General features: G+C 45.9%; 1 protein-coding gene and 1 long non-coding RNA gene across 8 annotated transcripts in view; one reads left to right on the forward strand and one right to left on the reverse strand.

Moving 5' to 3' along the window:
- Positions 1-9,382, forward strand: part of LOC135323577 (uncharacterized) — a 24,303-nt gene extending 14,921 nt beyond the window's left edge. For 3 of the 6 annotated variants that reach the window (XR_010385056.1, XR_010385055.1, XR_010385054.1), the window contains exon 4: positions 459-9,382. This is a non-coding gene — a long non-coding RNA (uncharacterized LOC135323577). The remainder of the gene's footprint in view (positions 1-458) is intronic. The other 3 variants (XR_010385059.1, XR_010385058.1, XR_010385057.1) reach the window with 3 other exon arrangements.
- DDI2 (DNA damage inducible 1 homolog 2) overlaps positions 1-18,905 on the reverse strand; it is a 22,095-nt gene extending 3,190 nt beyond the window's left edge. Inside the window, exons 1-9 of one of the 2 annotated variants that reach the window (XM_064497173.1) lie at positions 18,625-18,905; positions 12,182-12,311; positions 10,877-11,107; positions 8,177-8,303; positions 5,835-5,962; positions 5,072-5,200; positions 4,190-4,293; positions 3,577-3,766; positions 1,003-1,217 (exon numbers count right to left, since the gene is read on the reverse strand). In XM_064497173.1, coding sequence (XP_064353243.1) covers positions 1,093-1,217; positions 3,577-3,766; positions 4,190-4,293; positions 5,072-5,200; positions 5,835-5,962; positions 8,177-8,303; positions 10,877-11,107; positions 12,182-12,311; positions 18,625-18,762 — 1,302 coding nt within the window. In that variant the 5' untranslated portion in view covers positions 18,763-18,905 and the 3' untranslated portion in view covers positions 1,003-1,092. Of the gene's footprint in view, positions 1-1,002; positions 1,218-3,576; positions 3,767-4,189; positions 4,294-5,071; positions 5,201-5,834; positions 5,963-8,176; positions 8,304-10,876; positions 11,108-12,181; positions 12,312-18,624 lie in introns of those variants that run through there. The other variant, XM_064497174.1, reaches the window with a different exon arrangement.
- Between the last annotated feature and the right edge of the window lie 926 nt (positions 18,906-19,831).

Below are 19,831 nucleotides of genomic sequence, written 5' to 3' on the forward strand. Positions count from 1 at the left end.
CACACTGCGATACAGCACCTCTGACAGATACACTTTGGTATGAAATACAGCAGCAGATGCACAGTTACCCATTCTACCAGCTGCACATCTGGTTTTAATGCAACTATAACAACTTGACAAAATTGGAATATTAAAAAGCCAGAATTATCCTGCAGATTTCCAGACTGCTCATCTTTCATAAGGGTGGCAAAGAGGCTTCTGACACAGGATACAAATGAAAACAGGAGGGATCTTTTTCCTCTTTCTACATGGTAGTATTATGTTTGTGCTCTCTGCTGCAAAACCAACCCTTTAGAGAGGGAACAGGCCTGTCCTTTGATTCACTGGCTCTGTAATAAGGGTGTAATCAGTCAAATACATCAGGGAATCTTAGTTATTTAGACAGCAGAAATAGCTGATATTCTGCCAAGCACTCCTCAGCATGATCCTTCTGAGACTCACTGTCACCCTTCTCACAGGGTATCTACAGGAGCTGAATCCTAGCCCCGTCAAGAAGACCAATCCAGCTAACACTGGGAACAAACTCTTCTTCACAAAGTGCACCAGCAGGGATAAATTCCTCCCTATAGTAGGAAAAATCTGAGTTGCAAATATGATGAGGTGCTCTTCTTATCAAGGCTTTCTGGATAAAAACCTGTATATGGGATAAGCTACTTGGAAATGCTTCCTGCCACACCAGCTGTGGTTTTTCTGTCAGTTTTCTAAGTTCTCCACAATCACTGAGCCATTACCAGTTTTGAGACAGAGGGAGAAGGGGAGAACATGTTGCATATTGGCAATAAAAGAGCAAGCTCTCAAACATAAGTGAAGCAAACGTGGAGGATCTAGTAGATCACAGGATCAGGCAAACTGATCTTGCCATACATAGAAAACATACCAGGACTCCTCCACCTCAGCTGCTTTTTCATAGGCATCGAAACACCAGCAGGTCAGCTGACAAAAACCATGAGACTTGCTAAAGTGGGCTTCGGTGGATTGAATAAGGCTCAAGAGTAATCCAGGTGCATTCAAAATGAGAACTTTAATAGCCTATTGATGTACACAGTGAGTTCTGTTGTACCATCTACCAGAAGGCAGCGAAAATTCAAGCTGTTATAAAAGAACACAGGCCTTGTGGGGAGCCGAGTCTCCTGGCGCTGCACTATATCCACTCTCTTTTTCTGCCTCTCCAGTTTCCTGTTCTTTGACTTGGTTTTCTTGGTACCATCTAGCAGCAGCTAATAGTTTTGGAAGAGAGGAAGAGGGCATATATGTTAATACTCTGACATCTCAAGATGCAGCTAACAATTGCCTGTGAGCCAGAAGCTTGTCATATGTGTAAAACTTATATACAGTCAATCTAAACAAGACCTACCTTCACTTTATCAGCATTCTACAAGTACTAGGTGAATACACAAAATGCCTTTTTATTCCAAGACCGAAGTCTTTCACATTCCTTTGGGGCTCAGTATCGATGGGAAATAGTAGACTGCTGATTAGCCTTAAAAGCCACTCGGCCTTCCAGACTGCACTGGTACATAAGCAGCTTTGATTTCAGTCATTTTAGGCACTTTTTCATTTTAAAGCACTTTGCTCAAATGCTTTAATGGTATAGACTCACATTTTTCAGACAGAGGTTTTGCTTTCTATTCGACCCTTTTTCAGACGACAACCAAATCCAACCATGGCCTCTGCCAAGTCTGATCTTAAATGGCGAGATACTGCAAAAATCAGCCTTGGCTGCATCAGGCTCAGAATTTTCACGAGAGAACTAATATTTAATCTCTACATTTTCTCTTCCAGGTTACACGAGAGAGAATAGCTCAAGCAACCAAGTCTGACCCTTAGCTACATCAAAATCTGACAGCAGCAAGGTTAAATCTGTTTTACACTTTGCGTTTCTTTATTTGCTGCAACTTGAGTTAATGAGCATTCAAACTTGGCTTCAAAAGTCAAACATATCATTGATTCATTGAACTGATTCATTAAAGGCAGGCCTTCTTCTGGAGGTTTTGAAGACTAAGACTTCCAGGGCTGCAGAGTGGAAGAAAAACAGGTCATAGGGACAAATGGGCACAGTCCTGTGCTCTCCTTAATGTAATTAAGTCAGTTATTTGCAGGTTAAGTTACTGCTTACTCTTTGGATGATTAAGCAGCAACTGGGATAGACAGGAATTGTTAAAGAAAAACTTCAGTGCATTATAAAAGCAGATCTGAATATCACACTTCAACTTTAAATATGAACAAATGTTTTCACTAGAGTCTTAAAAGACAGCAATAAAAATAATTAAGAAATCACAACCCATCAGCTTAAACACAACCCAGCAAAGACTTCTGGGTTTGTAGGGGAAAGTGGCATCTTATTGTATGCTTTCAAAGGAACAGGTAGGAGAAAAACTCTAAAGTCTTCTTCCCTTTAACACACATGCATACAAAGTGTTATCTTTCTGTCAGTTTTGAAGAAGGCCTAAGGAATACACTTTGTGAGCTATTCACCATTCGGCTGAAAGATTGGAAAATACAAAAGAGAAGATTTCCTTTATTCAGAAGTTTTATGCTGAAGTTAAAGAGGAGTTAAAAAGAAAATCCATGTTTCAGACAGTTTGGCTAATAGCTCAGCTTTCAGCTATTTTGGCATCTCCATTTAACTAAATTCTGCTATGCAGCCTATGGCTTCTAGAGTCACAGGGAACAAAACTATAAGAGAGGAGGGTGAAAATTCTCTTTGTAGAGCGCCTTTACACAGCTGATGATGTACATTAGGATGTGAATTCAGCTGCCTCTTCTGAATGAATAGGAAATAAGCTATTTAGAGCAAAAGTAATCTTCAGTAAAAGCAGCAATTTATCTTCCAGGGGCACAAGCACATTCCTTAGAGAATGTTAAGGAAAAAATGCTGAAACAGTACTGTTTGGAAAAATTCTCATGAACTTACATTGTCCCAGAGCAAATAGGTGGGCAAAAACTGCCAGGAAACACATCTTACAAAATTACAGCTCCTCAGCAGAGGGGCAGAAACTGGCTACAGATGTGCTTCCAGACCACTGCAAATGTAAAACCAAAATAGTTGCCAAAATGGGTATTTGCTCATCCACCTGAGATGTGTACTCACTGTTAAGGTTCCTGTGTTTTTATATGCTGTAGCTGCTAAGAACAGGGTCACAGAAGTTGCCACAACGCTGTACTTATGTGATGACTAAAATATCACCTGACTGACTCATGTCCCTGGCTAGGCACTACAATTTGAACCAGGTGAATGGGTGCCAGAGACAACCATTTATCTCCACATCTTCAAAGACCAAGAGACCAGAGCTGGTAGGAAGCTGCAAAGAGAGCACAAATTAAACAGCAAGCACCCCCAAACGCCTTCATGCTGACAGATATTGCTATACTGCAAGACAGACAGAGGTGCAGTTAGAGGCCATGAGCAAGAAAGCACCGTTCTCTCCACTATTTACTCACTGACACTGCATTAGATTACGTCCGCTAGGAGCCGAGAAGAGGAAGGAGGGGCCTCCCAGTGACTGCCGACAGACATCCTGATACATAGCAAGAGAACTATGGCACCTAATATTCCAGTTGGGCTCCTTGTGGTACCTGCTTCCTCTACGGACTTCTGTATTGCTTCTGCCAGTTCTTGGTCAGCAATCTCCTCCGGCCGCACGTCCTCCCGCCCTGCCCCGTAAGCCAGCCTCGCGCACTCTGGGAGCTCGCCCTCTGGGAGGAAGGTGGTCTGCGAGCCAGTTGTGCCGATCACCAGTACGTTCTTCTTGAGATCAATGGAACACTGCGGGAGAGCATCAAGATATCAGGGCCCCCAAAAGAACCAGGTGATTCCAGGAGAAAAAGGGAAAACAAGGCAGGTTAAACAATTCGTTTCCAACAGGAACAGCTCACAGACACTAAACAAAGGTGGGCTGAGAGCTTCAGCTATAGGCAAGGGCCCCCGGATGCCTTCATTTGTAATAAATCATTCTGTTTCAAAGCTCCGAGCATCTCTGTTCAGAGCAAAAAAACTTCAGAGAGCAGCCAGACACCATACAGGTAGCCATGATGTATGTCACATATGTACTTCTTCCACAACTGGCTGGAAGACAATCTACTATTATCACTCCAGAAAATCCTAATACACACACAGGAATGGCATTTATGTCATATTTAGTGATTGACGTGGAAGAGCCAGTAACTGCTTCAAAACCGCTTTTGTTACCTGATGCCTCTTAAGCATGTCCAGTCCTAGAAGCATGTCCATGGGCTGCTCTTCAAGGATTGAGAAGGAACATGCCAGGAAATCCCCTTCAATCTGAACCTGAGCTGAAATGCAAGGAAGATGAGTTACCACCTCACAAGCTAACAGCACAAGGACTCTGCCTTCTGTTCTTCCATCGCCTAGGAAAAGTCTGCACAAGCCTGCGGGGTAAATCTGAAACCAGAGCTCCAACATACTGTTTTGGCCCCAGGAAGTCAAGCCCTGTGCAAGCCCCAATAACTATCAGGCACGTGTTGGTCTCAGGTAATGAATTATTTTAAAAGCTGACCTGCTGTACAGCCTTAAGTACTGCTTATCTAACCCTCTGAGCTAGAGCTAAAGTAATGGCACAGCTCATTAGAGCACAAGACTAAGTGACAACAGCAAAGAGGATCCATTTTTCAGACAATAAGGACAACCTTCTGTCATCCAGAAAACCTGCACAAGAACACAGACAGCGTTCTCCTCCCGGAGGAATATGAAACACTCAGCTGTACTGGAACTCTTCCTGAGCTACTCATACTGCTGAACAGTCACACTCCAAGCAGGAAAGATCCTGCTATTTCACATTTTTGCACACACTCACTTTTGCACGCAGTGTGAACATCTCCTCTATGTCTGCAGGAGCTGGAAACCCCCCCCTCAACTAAAGTGTTAAGATAATTCCACTAAGAAAAGCACTAAACAGGACAGAAGCCAGATTACTGCATCCAAGTCAAATGAACATATTGCCGATGCACTTTTTATTTTACTCTGTGGGAGTTTCTAACATTTACAGCATTAAATTAGATGCAGTCAAACTGCCACCAAGGCTGCCCAAAGAAGAAAAATGCCTGTACTTACCTAAGTGCACTCTGCCAATGATTTTCTGTGTCCCTACACCTTTCGCAATGCCAGCCCACCGCCGATCTACCAGCCTCATTATGTTGCACCTTTCAGCACAAGATTGGCTCATAATGGTCATCTGGGCACCTACCAGCAACAGAATTAAGAGTTAAATCCTGAGGGGTCATCCCAAATTAAAATTCTGTCCTGAAAGGGAGGAAAATCCCGCACTCAGCAGCCAGGAAGCCGTACCACCTGTATCAGGGAACTGCACTACAGCACAAAGTGCTGCTTGTGAATCTCCCTGCTTTTAATTTACTCTGTGTGTATACCCAGAGATAAGCACTGACAGTAAAGTACATATTGCTGTTGAGCTGAAATAACCCTGAGTACTTTCCCTTTAAAGCTCTGGATGGAAAGTACAGCATTACAGGCAAGCAAAATTCCCCTCATCTGTAAACTGAAGTAAGGCACACATTTGGCAGTGACCTTTCCAGCACTGCAACCATCAGACACCAGAAATTCCCACCAAAGCCTTGATCCAGGGGTGTTCGATCACTCATTTGCAGTGCTTCCCAAAGTATCTCAACAATTTGCTCTGCTTGCCTTACACAACACCCAGAGTGCTCTCAGATTTTAATTAGATGCTTTAAAAATCTTTTAACATCATGCTTCACTAGGGAAAGCGAATATTTCAGGCAAAATTTCTGGATTGTTTACCATCTCCCTCAATGAGCCAAAGGAGGGTATGGAGCAAGAGATTAAAATGTGAGCAATTCACCTGAGTCAACAAAGGCTTTCACTGGATGTCCGTTGACTTTGCAGTTAATATACAGCATTACCACCTGGCCAAAACTCTCGGGGGCTTCTTCCATTGCTATTGTCATATTCTCTTCAATATTTTGTTGCCTAAATTTAAGTGGAGAATAAATGAAAGAAAATCAGACCTTCTTTCAGCAAAACCAGTGATTTTGTGAGCATCCTTCTGACTTGCAAACAGATCTGGTAATCCCACCCGCTACTGTTCAGCGAGTTACAAACAGTTTGTTTTAAACCACCAAGACTGCTTCATTAGCTAAACATAGCCTTAACAGAGGAATTGCTAGCAATGATTTTGTCTTGATCCAGAAATACCAAGTCACTTCCCAGGAGGAATGAAGACCATTCCTTCCAACATCTTGCATAATTCATGCTACAGCATTTAGGACCTGAGACACCTGCACCTCACAAACTTCTGCTTGCAACAAAACCTTGTCATCACAGAGTTAACCAGGAGAACTTGTGGGTGAAAAACTGCATATTTATTAGTCACTCTAAAATAAAGCACCGAGTGCACATGATGAAGATGTTGCCAGTAGCTACAACACTGGAATCCCACACAGCAGCTGAACGTTAAAATCTTCCAACGTTTCCCTGGTATCTTGCCTTTTGCAGGCACGGGGATGGAAGGAGAGTAGCAAATCTGCAGGGAGAACACCACCATGATCACAAGCCCCTGCTGCAAATTCAAGCCTACAGAAGAAACACTCACGAACCACATTGCAGGCCTTGCAGTAATCTTGAAAGTGATGGGTATCAGCAGTGACTGCATCTGAAACAGCTTATCTAGCAACAGAAAAGGGCTTCTGACTGTGAAACTATTTCACTTTCCCCCTCAGTAGGGGAAGGGAGCTGAACTCTTCTCTTGCCTTTATGTATACTACAGTAGCCTTCCCACAACAAGATGGGTAGATGTGGTTTTTTGGGGGTGGGGGGGAAGAGGGCAGGCATCCCCACCCCTCCCCAAAAAACCAAGCAGTATCTGAGATCTGGCTTTCTTGGGGACTAAAGCACCCTGCTACACTGCCACTAGTCCACTCTGACTTCAGATATTCATGAAACAACTTGAAGAACCACACATTGTACCGTCTCTTAACATTTAAGCTTAAATAAGATATACTACGGTGGTTGAACTTCAGTTTCAGCCTTCTTGTTAAAACTGCTACCCTCTTCCCTCCCTGCTTGACACTCCTTCCACCTATGATACACTTAAAGGAGAGAAACATGGCTTGAAAAATATGATGCTTGCAGTAGCTCTCAGGCAGACAGCATCCAGTTAAGGAAGGCATGTCAAGTGATCAAAGAAAATAAGGTCGGGTGTGAAATTTGGGGACTGTTCGATGCCCAAACTGTTCTATAACAGCTGCACAACCTTGGGCACATCATCTTCATCCCTCCCAATTCTCCTTCATCTGTGGAGCAAGTAAAGTGCTCCTGCAGCTCAGAGCAATGTTTTGCTATCTCTAAATAGCAATGCAGAAAAATAGAATGCATAAACGCTAAGCATTTATCCTCCAGCAGCACCTTGTCAGTCGTAATGCAAGAACTCGTTTTCTTATCACAAATGAATTTTGGTCATGACCAACTATGAGTCTGTATAAGACAGACATTTCTACATCAGGAAAAAACCCTAGCCATGTTCTGACTCAAGGATTTATCAGTCAATTTAAGAAATCAAGGCTCAGACCAATGCAATTACATTTGGAAGACAGAAAGGGGGAGCAAACGTCCATGAGCAGAACATCATTCCTACAGAAAGACTCTTTTGACAGCAGTGAGGTTCAGAGTCTGGAATTAGCCACAGATACAAAAAAAAGTTAATGAGGGAAACCAAATATTGAAGGCAGCTGGGAGAAAGGATACCACATCGCTGTGCAAAGAACTCAGGTTAGAGACCAGCAAGGGCCCAGTGCTTAGCTTTAAGAGATGTCCAAGGCATCTGAACACTATATCTCAAGAAGATCTTTGCTAAGCGCTTTCCATCCATGTTCTCCATCAATTTCGGCGTGGCCCAGTTTAGACAGTTTTGGGGCAGCACCCTCACGGGCAGTGGTGCTGGAGCTCATGCTCTGTGCTCAGCTGGATTTATCTACAAGGATGGGATGTGCCTATAGGTCTGGAGTTCCCAAGCTTCCCACAGGCAAGGTAGCCCCACAAGCAAATTTCTGTCTTAAGGCAGGATCTGCCATCTAAACACATTCTGTGCGTCCTTCAAGGGAAAAGCACCAGGCTGGATGGAAGCACCCTGTGAAAAAAGAGTTCCCTAAAGACCTCCAGAGCCTGCGTGTGATTTCGGCTTGCTACCTTATGTCTTCTTCTATCTTGGCCTGTGCCTCAAGATCAAAAGGGTCAGCTGAATAGAGTCGAATCCTCTCTTGCTCCCGCCGGGCTCGGTCCTGCTGTTGCTCCACCAACACCCTGGTGAATTTCTCTGCAGTAACAAAGAAATACAGAAATGCTTTTTACCGGAAATTACTCTTACAAATCAACTTCTGGCACAGCAAGCTTTTTTTATGCCAGCATGCACTCAGGGATAGAATGAGTAGCACAGTCACAAAAGGCTTCATCTGAAGGCAGTATGGATGGACCTCAAAGGACTGGTCACAAACTTGGGAACCTGCTAAGATGAAAAACAACTGGATGGAGCTATTTCTCCTTGTGCCTGGTACCCAAACACAGCAATGCTGTCACAGCAATCAGAGTGAGTTTCCTTGCACGTACACTTTTTTGTATGAAAGAAAAATCAGAAGCATAAAGACGACAGTATTTACAAAGAGTTGCTATTAAAACCGCAATTCGTTTTTCTACTGCAGCACGAATTGCCTACACAATACTTGGAAAGAACATCTGCAAAAACAGCAGATAAATTATACCCAGACCAGAAATTTAGAATACAGAATTTGAACACAAGCTTCTAGTTTGAATTGTACATGAGTATTTTGAAAAGTCTTCAGACAACCTCTCTTTTCCACTAAGGAGAAAAACAAGCACAGTAACAGTAATACTTTGCATTTTCTCATTTGCTGATACCAAAGCATTTTACGAATGCAGCAATCATTATACCCGTTTGTGAAGAAGCAAAGGTATCTCAGTAGCACAGCCATAGACAGAATTGAGATTTCTTAACTCTCAATAAAATGGCCCATCTACAAGAACTGATTGCAAGAATATATCATGCTTTACACTCAGCAACCCCTGCAAAAATAACTGTCTGCAGATTCAGCAAAAAGCAGAACCAACATAATTAGACATAAAAAGATTAACAGCAAAACTTTAAACCCAAACAGCATGGGCCAAGACACAGATATTACAACCCCTAAAGTTGAAGGCCTACCACTGTAATCGAGAGGAGCTAGCAAGGACACTTGCTTCAGGAAGTCTAGCCACACTTTCTAAGGACACAGCTTTTTAGATCCCCCTTTTTTTGGGAGACCTATGGCTATTTTTTACTGCTTGAATCTGATCACATACATTCACAAAAACACTTGGCTATAAATTCTGTAAACACAAGAGGTTGTGCTTCTGCTTTGAGTAATGCAGTTCCCATAAAGTAGCTCTCAGGCCCAAAGTCCATTCCTCAAGAAGGCATTGCATGTGTTTTGATTTTTTAAAATTAGGCTTCTGTATAGCAGGTGCCTTCTAATGTGCTTGCAATGCATGCAGTGCAATCATATGGCAAGTATCTATGCATATATTTGGACATTAGAGCAAGAGTAGAACTGGATCTGTGCCCAAATACCAATAGTAACAATACAAAACGATGACAGCACAGCCAGATAAAACCGCTTCCTCCTAACATTCCACTGCAGCAATTTGGGACTAAAAATGCACACCTGAATCAAAGTTTAATGTGCATAACAGGCAATAAAGATTAGCAGATGAGCCAGCTCTGGGCATCTTGGGCTTAACCTCTTATTTCCTGTGCCAACACCAGCACGTTCTTCTCAAGGTGAGGGGAAGAACATCTCTTCTGCACTACAGACAGAGCTCAAGAGGTGTGAAGAAGTTTTAGAGCACAAAGGACATGTTTAGCTCTATGGACATGAGCTAAAGTCAGAGAATAAAAAAATGCAATAGACCAACCACATCCACGCAAGGTCCCTTCTAGCTTCCTTTGACTAAGGGAGAAATCATTAGGATATAACTTCAAAAGTGGGGGGAAAAAGAGGGAGAAAGGCCTCCCACTAGAAACTCCTCCTCTTCCTTCATTTCCCCAAACTCAACAAGATTTATTTCCTAACTGAATCCCTTCCAGAGGTTGACAAACATCTTTTAATGACTGAAGCCACTCAGTTTTCATTCTGGAAAAAACACTGTATCAGAGTTTCATCAGATGAGGAACGAGGCACCAAGATCAACTACTCGCCTGCAGGGAAAGCAAAGGACACCATACTATAATTTAACTGTGCCACATGATGTGCCCAAAATACATAAACACTTCCAAGTTCTTTTTTTTAAACTTGCAAAAAGCTTGCAACAGTATTTCTATGGGAAAAGCTCCCTAAAGAAACCATTGTTGGATGGTTCTGGGAGGAAGTAAATGGGACAGACACCCCTTTCCCTCTCCCCTTCTACTGTCCACTTCTTCAGCAGCTGGTTTTATAATGTCTTGCTTTCTGTGGAGGTCTGAGTGGGTTCTGGGATGCAGCAAGTGCAACACCACTACTGAGAACTAGTGCGTTCAGAGAGTCTTAGCATAGAAAACAAGCTGAGCCACTCTTGTTCACAGAAATTCAACTCATCTGTGCACCTGATCTTTCATAGTAGGGGACAGAGGATGTTCAAAAAGCCAAGCGGGAAAAATAGGCAAAGCTGTTGCTGAAATTGGTCTCGTTTGAGGGAGAGGGACTCTGCCTTCAGTACTCGCAGCTAGTACCTTTTATCAGCATTATCACTGCATTGGCAGCAAACAGCCCAGCTAGTTAAACACTTGTGGCTGCCTTTTATTAGAATTGAGCTCAAACAGATTTAAAACCACCTCATGCGAATAAAAAACCAACTTACCAAGGTCTCCGCTGAGGAGTGCCTCCGCCAGGGGCGGATTGCGTTCCTTCAGCAGGGACAGTTCATGCGGATTTGCAAGCAACATTTCCCGTAGTAACGCTGGATTGTCCAAACCCTGAGGGAAGGAAGGTGCATCAGGAGGCGATGGGCGAAGATGCTGCGCTGGTGGCCGACGCTGCTGAGTGGACGTCCCAGGAACTGCAATGCTGCTGAAGTCTATCCTAGGCAGACCTTGAGGGAAAAGAGGTCAGTTGTTCGTATTTACAACTCTACTTGAAAAAAGCACTGGAAAAAAACATGGAAAGGATGAGTCGGGCATAATGCTACAGTATTTAAACAGGTCTTTAAATAGCAATCCATGTCAGAAGGCTCCACCGAAACACTGCCACATACTCAGGTTATTAGGTTAGGAATGCTAGCACATATTTATATAACTGGTCTATTCTTCTATCTGGCCCTTTTTTTCAGCAGCGTACTTACTGAATCGCAGACCAGTTATTTCCAGCTTCACAAATGCAAATACCACACAGGGGGATCACAAGGCTACACCATTGTCTCTATGGCACTTCTGAATCTCTCAGATAAAAAGATTAAAGAAAAGACTTAAGACTAACATCTCTGCAGACCTGCATTGCAGGTACCAAGCCTCCAGCTAAGGCAGGAGGATCAAAACCTCAACCACTGCTCCCAAGCCCTTCCTACAGCTAGCAGTCACTGCTTCTTTTCAAGGGATACTTTTATGATGGGGATTTGCTAGAAATTACTGCAGCAGGCAACACAAAGATAGGAGTAGGGCTCCACTCGTACATTATGGATTTAGAGGAGCCTGGCTTGCATGCATCATTGCATAACTAGGTTTGTTAAGATCCAGCTTCTCTGGGTATTTGTCACAATACAGATGCAGAGCACACGTCGCAACAGCCTTTTAATGTGTCTGAGCTGCACAGACCGCATATTATTGCGTCATTATACGGAATGGGAAGGGAATCAGCAGTCTTGGGAAAATCTACATGCCTCTACAAAAACTGCTTTTCTGAACAAGTTACTTCCATTGCTTTCCCTACCTTTCCTCAGAAGAAAAGTGAAACATGTTATTCTTTTTCTCAGAATAAAAAGCCCATTAAATAGCAAGCCCTTCAACTAATTTAAAAACAATGTCCCCTGCCTCATTCCTAGCCACCCCCATTCCCAAGTGTTTTGCCTAGCGAGGTATTAAAGGAGACTACCAAGAGGCAGAGTTCACATTTGACAAGCACTGATGCCTTCGGATGCTAAGGGCAAAAATTAACATAAATTCAGTCTCACCTGGAAAATGGATGGGAGGCCGTGGCTCTACATTCTCTTTCTGTCGCAAAATCACCACATCCCCATCTTTCAAGCCATAGGAGGCCAAAGATCTGTTGTTATCAGTTAAAGGTCGCTCTGCATAGACAATCTGTTCATAGAGAGACCGCAATGAAAAACTGCACATGTGACAAAGGCAAGATTTCAGGCAATTTATTAAATTGTCTTTTTTTTAGGAAAGCATTCCCATAACTGCTCTGGAGCCACCTCAGACTTCAGAACAGAAGATCAGCAGTTCTTGTCTCAGGCTCAGACAGGCCCTGCCAATGCAGCTCTACCTCAGGCAGGGAAAGACCTCAACACCTAAGTGGTTGGACAACCACACAGAATTAGTCTTACGCAAATCCACTAACAGTTTCTTAAAACCCAGCAGCTCCGAGAAAGGCTGATCTCTTAATTAGAGACCAAGATCTTTAAAGAAAAGAATGCCTTGCATCAGGTGCATTTGCCACATATTTTAGTCAATTGAATCTCTACGATTACCCAATTCGTGGCTGTTTTCCAAAGTGTTATTCCCCTAAGTCAGCATCTATTGACCAAGGAGTCAACTGTAGACACGCAGGCAGTGCTGATCAGTAGAAATTGGAGTAGATGGTCTACTGATCAATGATCTCTGTCTTTACATACAACTTGGCTCCCCAGAACAACCAGTTTTACGAGGAACTCAGTGCTTGGCTCAGCAATTTCTGATTTCAGTGATGTAACTCCATCCAGACTCAAAGGCTTAGCACCCGAAGCCTGGCAAGGTACCACTCCTGAGGTTTTCTGCAATCAGTCCATTACCTTGTATTTTATGGTAAAAAGAAATTCCAAGTCACTTCATTTTCTGTTATGATAATCTGACTCAAAAATAAGTTTAACAAGGGGTACACAGATTATACTATAAAAACTTATTGAAATAAAAATGAATAATCATCTAGGGAACATCTCTATTAGCATCAGATCTGTGATACCTACAGATGCCCTGAATTACTTCTGCATTTCCCTTGAAATTTCAACAAGCAATTACTGCAGATGAATACCATCACGAGGATTACTCTGCTTCATCTGATACAAGAACAAGGAGATTCTGGGCTTCTGGTCCCCCCCAAAACCAACCCACAAAAATAAAGATACTCTTTAAAAGAAAGAAGGCTCCTGCTAAATGTCTTGGGCATCCCAGAAACAGTATCTGTTGAGCATTAAGATTTCTATGCTTTTATCAAAGCACAATGGGATTGGGCAGATGAGCGCAACAGCCTCCTACTCCTGGCAGAAGCCCAAAGCAAGAAGCACTGAAGATCTCAGCCTACCCCTACTGGGCATACAATCAAATTTCACATTTACCACATAGTTCAGCAAGACTGCATCTCTGGTCTGGAAAAGGCCAGGACAGGAACGACAGGTTTGCCACAGGTCGAGACCAGCATGTACTGACAAAGCCGCGTGGGAGAAGTCTTTACAGTACTTGCTCGGATGGGCTGTGACTTTACCTGATGCTATCGCACGTAGCAACGGCTCGCTGAGGATCCAAAACACAATTAGCGATCGCCTTCCTTACAAACAGTACAGACTCTCACTGCTTTACTCCAGCAACTAAGAAATATCATGCAGAACCCACCAATTCACTCTAATAACAGAGGTCCATTGTAAATGATGGTTTCGAAGTAAGAAAAGACAGACGCAAAAATAACAGGCTTGTATGTGTCATAGCAATGAACAGGATCATCAGAATTATAGAGAAACCAACATGATTAGAAACGAAGGTCAGATTTCTGCCTTCTCATTAAACACACGCTTCACAGCAGCAATTGGTATTGTACTAGACCAGCTCGTGGATCTTTCTAAGCCAAGACAGGTCCACTTGCAAGGTATATTAAGGCATATAGTCTCTATGCTGATGGAGAATGGGTTTGTAAGACATTACTGGCATTATTAAGGTTAGTTTGTGATGGGAGGAGTGCCGGTGCATCCTCTCACATTGCTAAGTGCACCCCTCCCTGTTTTATTCAGTCACATCAGTGACCACAGAGAAAGCAAGCTTGTAACAAGGCTGAGCTGCACGCGCAAATCTTAAATGACAGTTTCTCTGGGCAGACACAAGTTAATCAGTTTAAGTGGGGTTTTACCTCTGTCATCTTGCTGGGATTGGATTTATGAACATTCTGCTGTAACACCTCGGACAATGAATTAAGCACCCAGCACTCTACATCCATTAGCAGCACAGCTTAATACGCTCTTGATCCATTCCGCTTTGCTGTTAAAATATGCTAATTTAATTTTGCTGCACTTTGATTATCTGGTTTGTAGCATATTTTAAAAAGCAAGCTTGTAAGCCAGCCAGGTATTAGACGTGAGCTTTTCTGGAGGTAATCAGTGCCTGCTTCCCTGCCCGGATATGAAACACTAATTAGATTTTGCACAATGTCATAGGGTAGAGCCTCTTTATGGAACAAGGAATCCCAGTCAAGAAGTCAGCTGTTGTTAAAATAAAGTTCATATAGCAGGAATATCCCTCTTTTAAACAAAGCAAAAAAAACCCCAAACCAAAAAACCCCAAGACTTCAAAGCTTAACCAACATACACACAAACTCCCAAACTGTCACTCCACACTAGAGGAGCACTGTCTCACTTCAGTTTGTATTTTGGTGATTCTCTTATCCACAAGAGCTGCACTCACTCTGAACAGCAATACGTGCTCCTCCTCCTCCTCAGCTCACGTTGTTGAGATACCTGAGGGTCCTTGTCATCCCTAAAGGCCACTTCCAATTCATTTGTGCATGCTGTAACCCACCACAGATCTTGCTCAAGACTGGGCTTTGGGACATCTCAGTATTTGCAAAAGGCTGACTGGTATCACTTATAAAGCAGCTGTCATGGGTTACTTACCTGATACACTGCCATGCCTGAGACAGTTTGCTAGATACCACTAAAATCAACCTAAATCCAGAACCAGTTAAATCTTCCTGCTCAGTTTCTAACCAGTTTCTGGCTCCAAGTTGTCTCTAACTTGGGATATAAATGATTCCTGAAGTAGCATGTTCTGTAAATCCTGAGCAACGCAAGTAGAGGTGAGTGCAGCTCCCCCGGCAGATGACGGAGATGACGGTCACAGCCTCCGCCACATTGCGATTCACCTCTTCAGGCCCAGCCCTCCAACCCACTGATGGGCTGCAGCTGGCCTTGGCTAAAACAGCATGGCAGTGCACAGCCAAAGTCAGGAGATGCAAACTGTGCAAAGAAAAAGCAATTAAAAAGAAAACCATACTGCACTGCAAGAAGAACACAGAAGAGCTCCCTCAGCAAGCTCTGCCGAGATCCTCCCTAACCTCTTTCCAGGAAAAGACGTGTGGGCACCTCCTAGAAGCATAAAGAAAACCACAGTGCCTCCATAATTGAGGGCTGAATGGATCTCCCCCTTTTCCCCTGCACACTCTCTGCTGTCCCCAACTCCACCCAGCTCCAGCTTCCCGTATCACCACACAAGCAGCGGTGTCCGTTATCTCACACCACCCCTCCTGATCCTCTGTGCCTTGCAGCCTCAGCCATCTCGTTCAAACCTCTTTTCACAACACTTTTGCAGCCAAGTGTTTCAGTTCTCACCTCAAACTACAGTATCATGAATTAATTTCACAGAAGAGCAGAGAATAAGACGCCGATTAACTGCTCACACAGCCAGGCACTTCACGCGCAACAGTGCTTTACTCCACCCTGCACGATCCTTACTCTTAAACACGTCTTCTCTTTTGTGACAGGAACCAGACACTACACCTTTAAAGCAAGGTGCTTCTTGGTTATTGAAGAAGAAAATTGCAATAAGCCAGAGTTCTGCAAATACAATACAAGGACCAAACCCAAGTTACCTACTCTTGGAGTATGGTTTAAACAAGCAAAATCCCGCCACACAACGAGCTGCACCACTAATAGCTTTTATTTTTATAAGTTTCTTCCTACTGAAGGTCATAAAACCACTTTACAGAGCCCCCTGGGTAGAGACAGTAGGTAAAGGAACAATAAATAAATGGTTAGAAAAGGTCAAAAAAGAAAATAGAAGACACACAAATGAGATGGGTGAACAGAAAGAAAGCAGAGGTGCTACGGAAAAGTCAATTTGCGGTCAATATAATCACAAAACTCCACAGCAGTTTAATTGCAGCAGAGCAAAAACTCAAAGGAAGAAAACTCCCAGCACAAATAAGCAAGAAAGTACATGACCCCTCATTATCCTAAAATAGATTTAGAGCTGTCAGGTTACAATGATGCAAGAGGCTAGAGGGACAGATCTGAAAAACAGGGTGTTTACACTCCGAGCACCTTGAGAGATTCAGGCCACCAGCTACAAGCACTTGCACATTCCCACATGTGGAGGCCATCCCCATAACTGGCAAGCAGGAGCAACTGGGAATTTCTGTGGCTTCACTGGTCCTGGTACAGATGTTCAGTACAGAAACGGGGAACTTGCTGTAGCGTAGCGGACAGGAACCTTTATATAACATGTTTATTCTCTTTCTACCTACTGAGAGAAAGATCAAGAGTTTTTCCTAGAGGAAAATCCACATTCCCTCGATTTCCTACTCTTACTTTGGAGATCAGTTAGTCAGTCATTTCATTTGCTAATTGCCTGGATTAAATAACACAAAACTCTGTGTTAACATTGTCACTATCCACTTTCTCGGGAACTTCTCCAAGCTCTCCCAACAAAAGTCATTACCACCTACAACCGCTCTTGGCGTGTGTGAAATGAACTGAAGGCGCCAATGCAATTCTCAGCAAATATCCACACCAAAAACATTTCTGGCTCAGAACCGGAGGGGAATTGCACCTCTTATCCCAGTTGCCAGGGGAGTAAAATGAATGATTCACTGAAGAGGAGTTCAAGCAAAACAGTGAGGCAACCTAAGGAAGACGCTCGTGCTTGGGTAAAGTGTTCAGAACCTGCTCTACAAGGGAACCGGCATCAACCACAGGGGCTACCAATTCAGTGGCTTTCATCAATGACTAATATTCACCCGACTGGAAAAATAAAGTATTAATACAGAGTTGGAAAGAGCTCATAAAACAAGATCAACAGCCACAAAACTTCATGACCTTTGACAGGCACATCAAGCAGCTAGAGGCTGGCACTCCAAGAAAAAGAGGAGACAGAGCTGACATCATTTTGTCTAACAATGTGTCACCAACTGATATACGGACAGAACTCGCAAGAAAACCAGGACCAAATCCAAACAGTGAGTAAACCTGTCCCGGACAGACAACAACCACCTCCAAACCCACACTGCAGTCTGTTCTGGTGTTTTGGCAAGCCTTTTGCAGCTCGTTACGACAAAGCCCTAAGCTCGGACTGGAGGGGAATCTTCACCATGGGGAAACCACGTGGACGTGCCATTTCGTCCTCTGGCTCCTCTCACACCTGCACAAAACCGTGCAAAAGCCTCATCCTGCCTCCCCACGCTAAACTGGGGAATCTGTGCGTTAAAACTCTTTCCCTAAAACACTGCCTTGTCTGCTCAGTGTTAAGGAGGCCACAGCGGAGGAGCTGAACGTTGGAGCCACCATCCCAGCAAAAAGCTCAAGAGAAGCTCTCTGCTTTCAAAGCTGCGGGGGGGCCATTCCTCTCGCTTTGAAATCTCTCCCATTTAAACACCAATTTCCCAATCTCCTGGGACTTGCTAAATAAAGTGCTCTTCTCACTTTCACCTTTAGCTAGCACAGGCACACCAGACAGATGTTGGAGAAACTTCTACCCAGAGAAGACTGCCAAGAAACTGAGTAATTGCCAGAGCCAAAGTCCACCACCAAAAGGAAGAAAAGGATCTTGGTGCATCTTTGACTGGCTCCAGAGTCTCTCTAGAAGTGAGGAGAACCGTTTCGCTGCGTGAAAGTAAAGGTGGAAGTGTGGAGAGCGTGGAAGAGGCCAGTGTCTCCCGAGAAGGAAACACCTTGGTTTCTGCTAGCCAAAAAAAAAAGCAAACTCTGGGATGGGGCAAGGAGGCCACGAGACGGGTAGGATCTCGGGGGCAGTTGGAGGTTCAGATGTCCTATAAAAGGGGTCCCCAAAACAACAGCCTAGGCAGAAGATACGTGGGGAAAAGAGGAGGCATTTGCCAGCCCCGCAGGTCCCCGTGAGGACACGGACAGGTCCCCACAGGGGTCAGAGCCACTGCGCATCGATGGGGGCGGAGGGGGTCATAGGTGTGACAGGGACCCCCGGCTCCCCCAAAACCGGGAAAACGGGCAATAATCCTCCCGCTGAGGGAGGCCCGGGGAAAGGGGGGTGGTATGGGGTCCCCCCGCCCCCAGCTCCCGGGAGAACCGGGGGACGCCGGCTCCCAGGAAACGGGGCGCACGGTCTCCCCCCCCCACCCCGCTCAGGGGCCCGGGAAATGGCGGGCTCAGCCCCGGTGCCGCCGGGCGGCGGCGCTGACCTGGCTCTCGGCCGCCGGGATGCCGGACTCCAGCTCGCAGAGCGCGCGGAAGTTCTGCAGCTCGAAGTCGGCGTCCACCTGCAGGGAGAAGGTGAGCTCGGTGCGGTCGCGGCGCAGGCAGAACACGGTGAGCAGCATGGCGGCACCCGGCCGCCGCCAAGCGCCGCCGCCGCTTCCCGGGCCGCCGCCGCTGCCGCCGCCAAGCACCGCCGGACCGGCCGCCGCAAAGCGCCGCCGTCGCGAAAGCGCCCGCCCCGCCGCCGCCGCCAGAGGTTAGGGCGGGGTTGCCAATCGGGCGCGACCGGCCAATGGGCGGCGCCGCTACCGCGCCGTAGGCGGGGCGGGGCGGGGCGGGGGGGGCGGGGCGAGAGCCCACGTGACTCCGGGCGGGGCGGCAGGGGAAGCCGGGTTGCCCCCTAACCCCGACGCCCCTGCGGGGGGGGGGAGGGTCCTGCCCCCCCCAACCCCCCCCAAAGGCCCGGCACAGGCTGCCCCCAAGCACCTGGGTCCTGCCCCCCCAAATCCCCCCCGTACAGGGACCCCCTGCCCCAAGGGCCCCGCTCCTGCCCCCCAAGTGCCCCCTCCATGGGGCATCTTGCCCCCCAAGTGCCCCATCATGGGGCATCCTGCCCACAGTCTGTGTGGGGGGGTGCTGCCCCCCAAAATATCCCTGCAAGGGGGGCCTGTCCCCCAAATCCCCCCTGCATGGGGCATCCTGCCCCCCAAAAGCCCCTGCACAGGCTGCCCCATGGCACCAAGCACCTGGCTCCTGCCCCCCAAATCCCCCCGTGTGCAGGGACCCCCTGCCCTGAGTGCCCTGCTCCTGTCCCCCAAATCCCCCCCTTTGAAGGGGCCCCCTGCCCTGAGTACCCTGCTCCTGCCCCCCAAATCCCCTCCTGTCCAGGGATCCCCTGCCTCAAGGGCCCCACTCCTGCCCCCCAAATGCTCCCCTGTGCAGGGATCTCCTTCCTTCAACACCCTGTTCCTGCCCCCCAAATCCCCCCCCTGTGCAGGGACCCCCTGTACCAAGGACCCTGGTCCTGCCCCCCTGCTTGGGGTCCCCAACCACAGGCACGCCAGACCCACCCCCATATCCGCCCCCGCCCAGGGCACCCCAGCCCTGCACCCTGACCCCCTGGCCAAGGACCCTCACCCCTTTTTGGGTGCTTGGCAGGGGGTCTTTGGGCCCCCAGCACTGGGCAGCTGG

The sequence above is a fragment of the Dromaius novaehollandiae genome, chromosome 24, assembly GCF_036370855.1.
Source record: "Dromaius novaehollandiae isolate bDroNov1 chromosome 24, bDroNov1.hap1, whole genome shotgun sequence".
Taxonomy (NCBI): Eukaryota; Metazoa; Chordata; class Aves; order Casuariiformes; family Dromaiidae; genus Dromaius; species Dromaius novaehollandiae.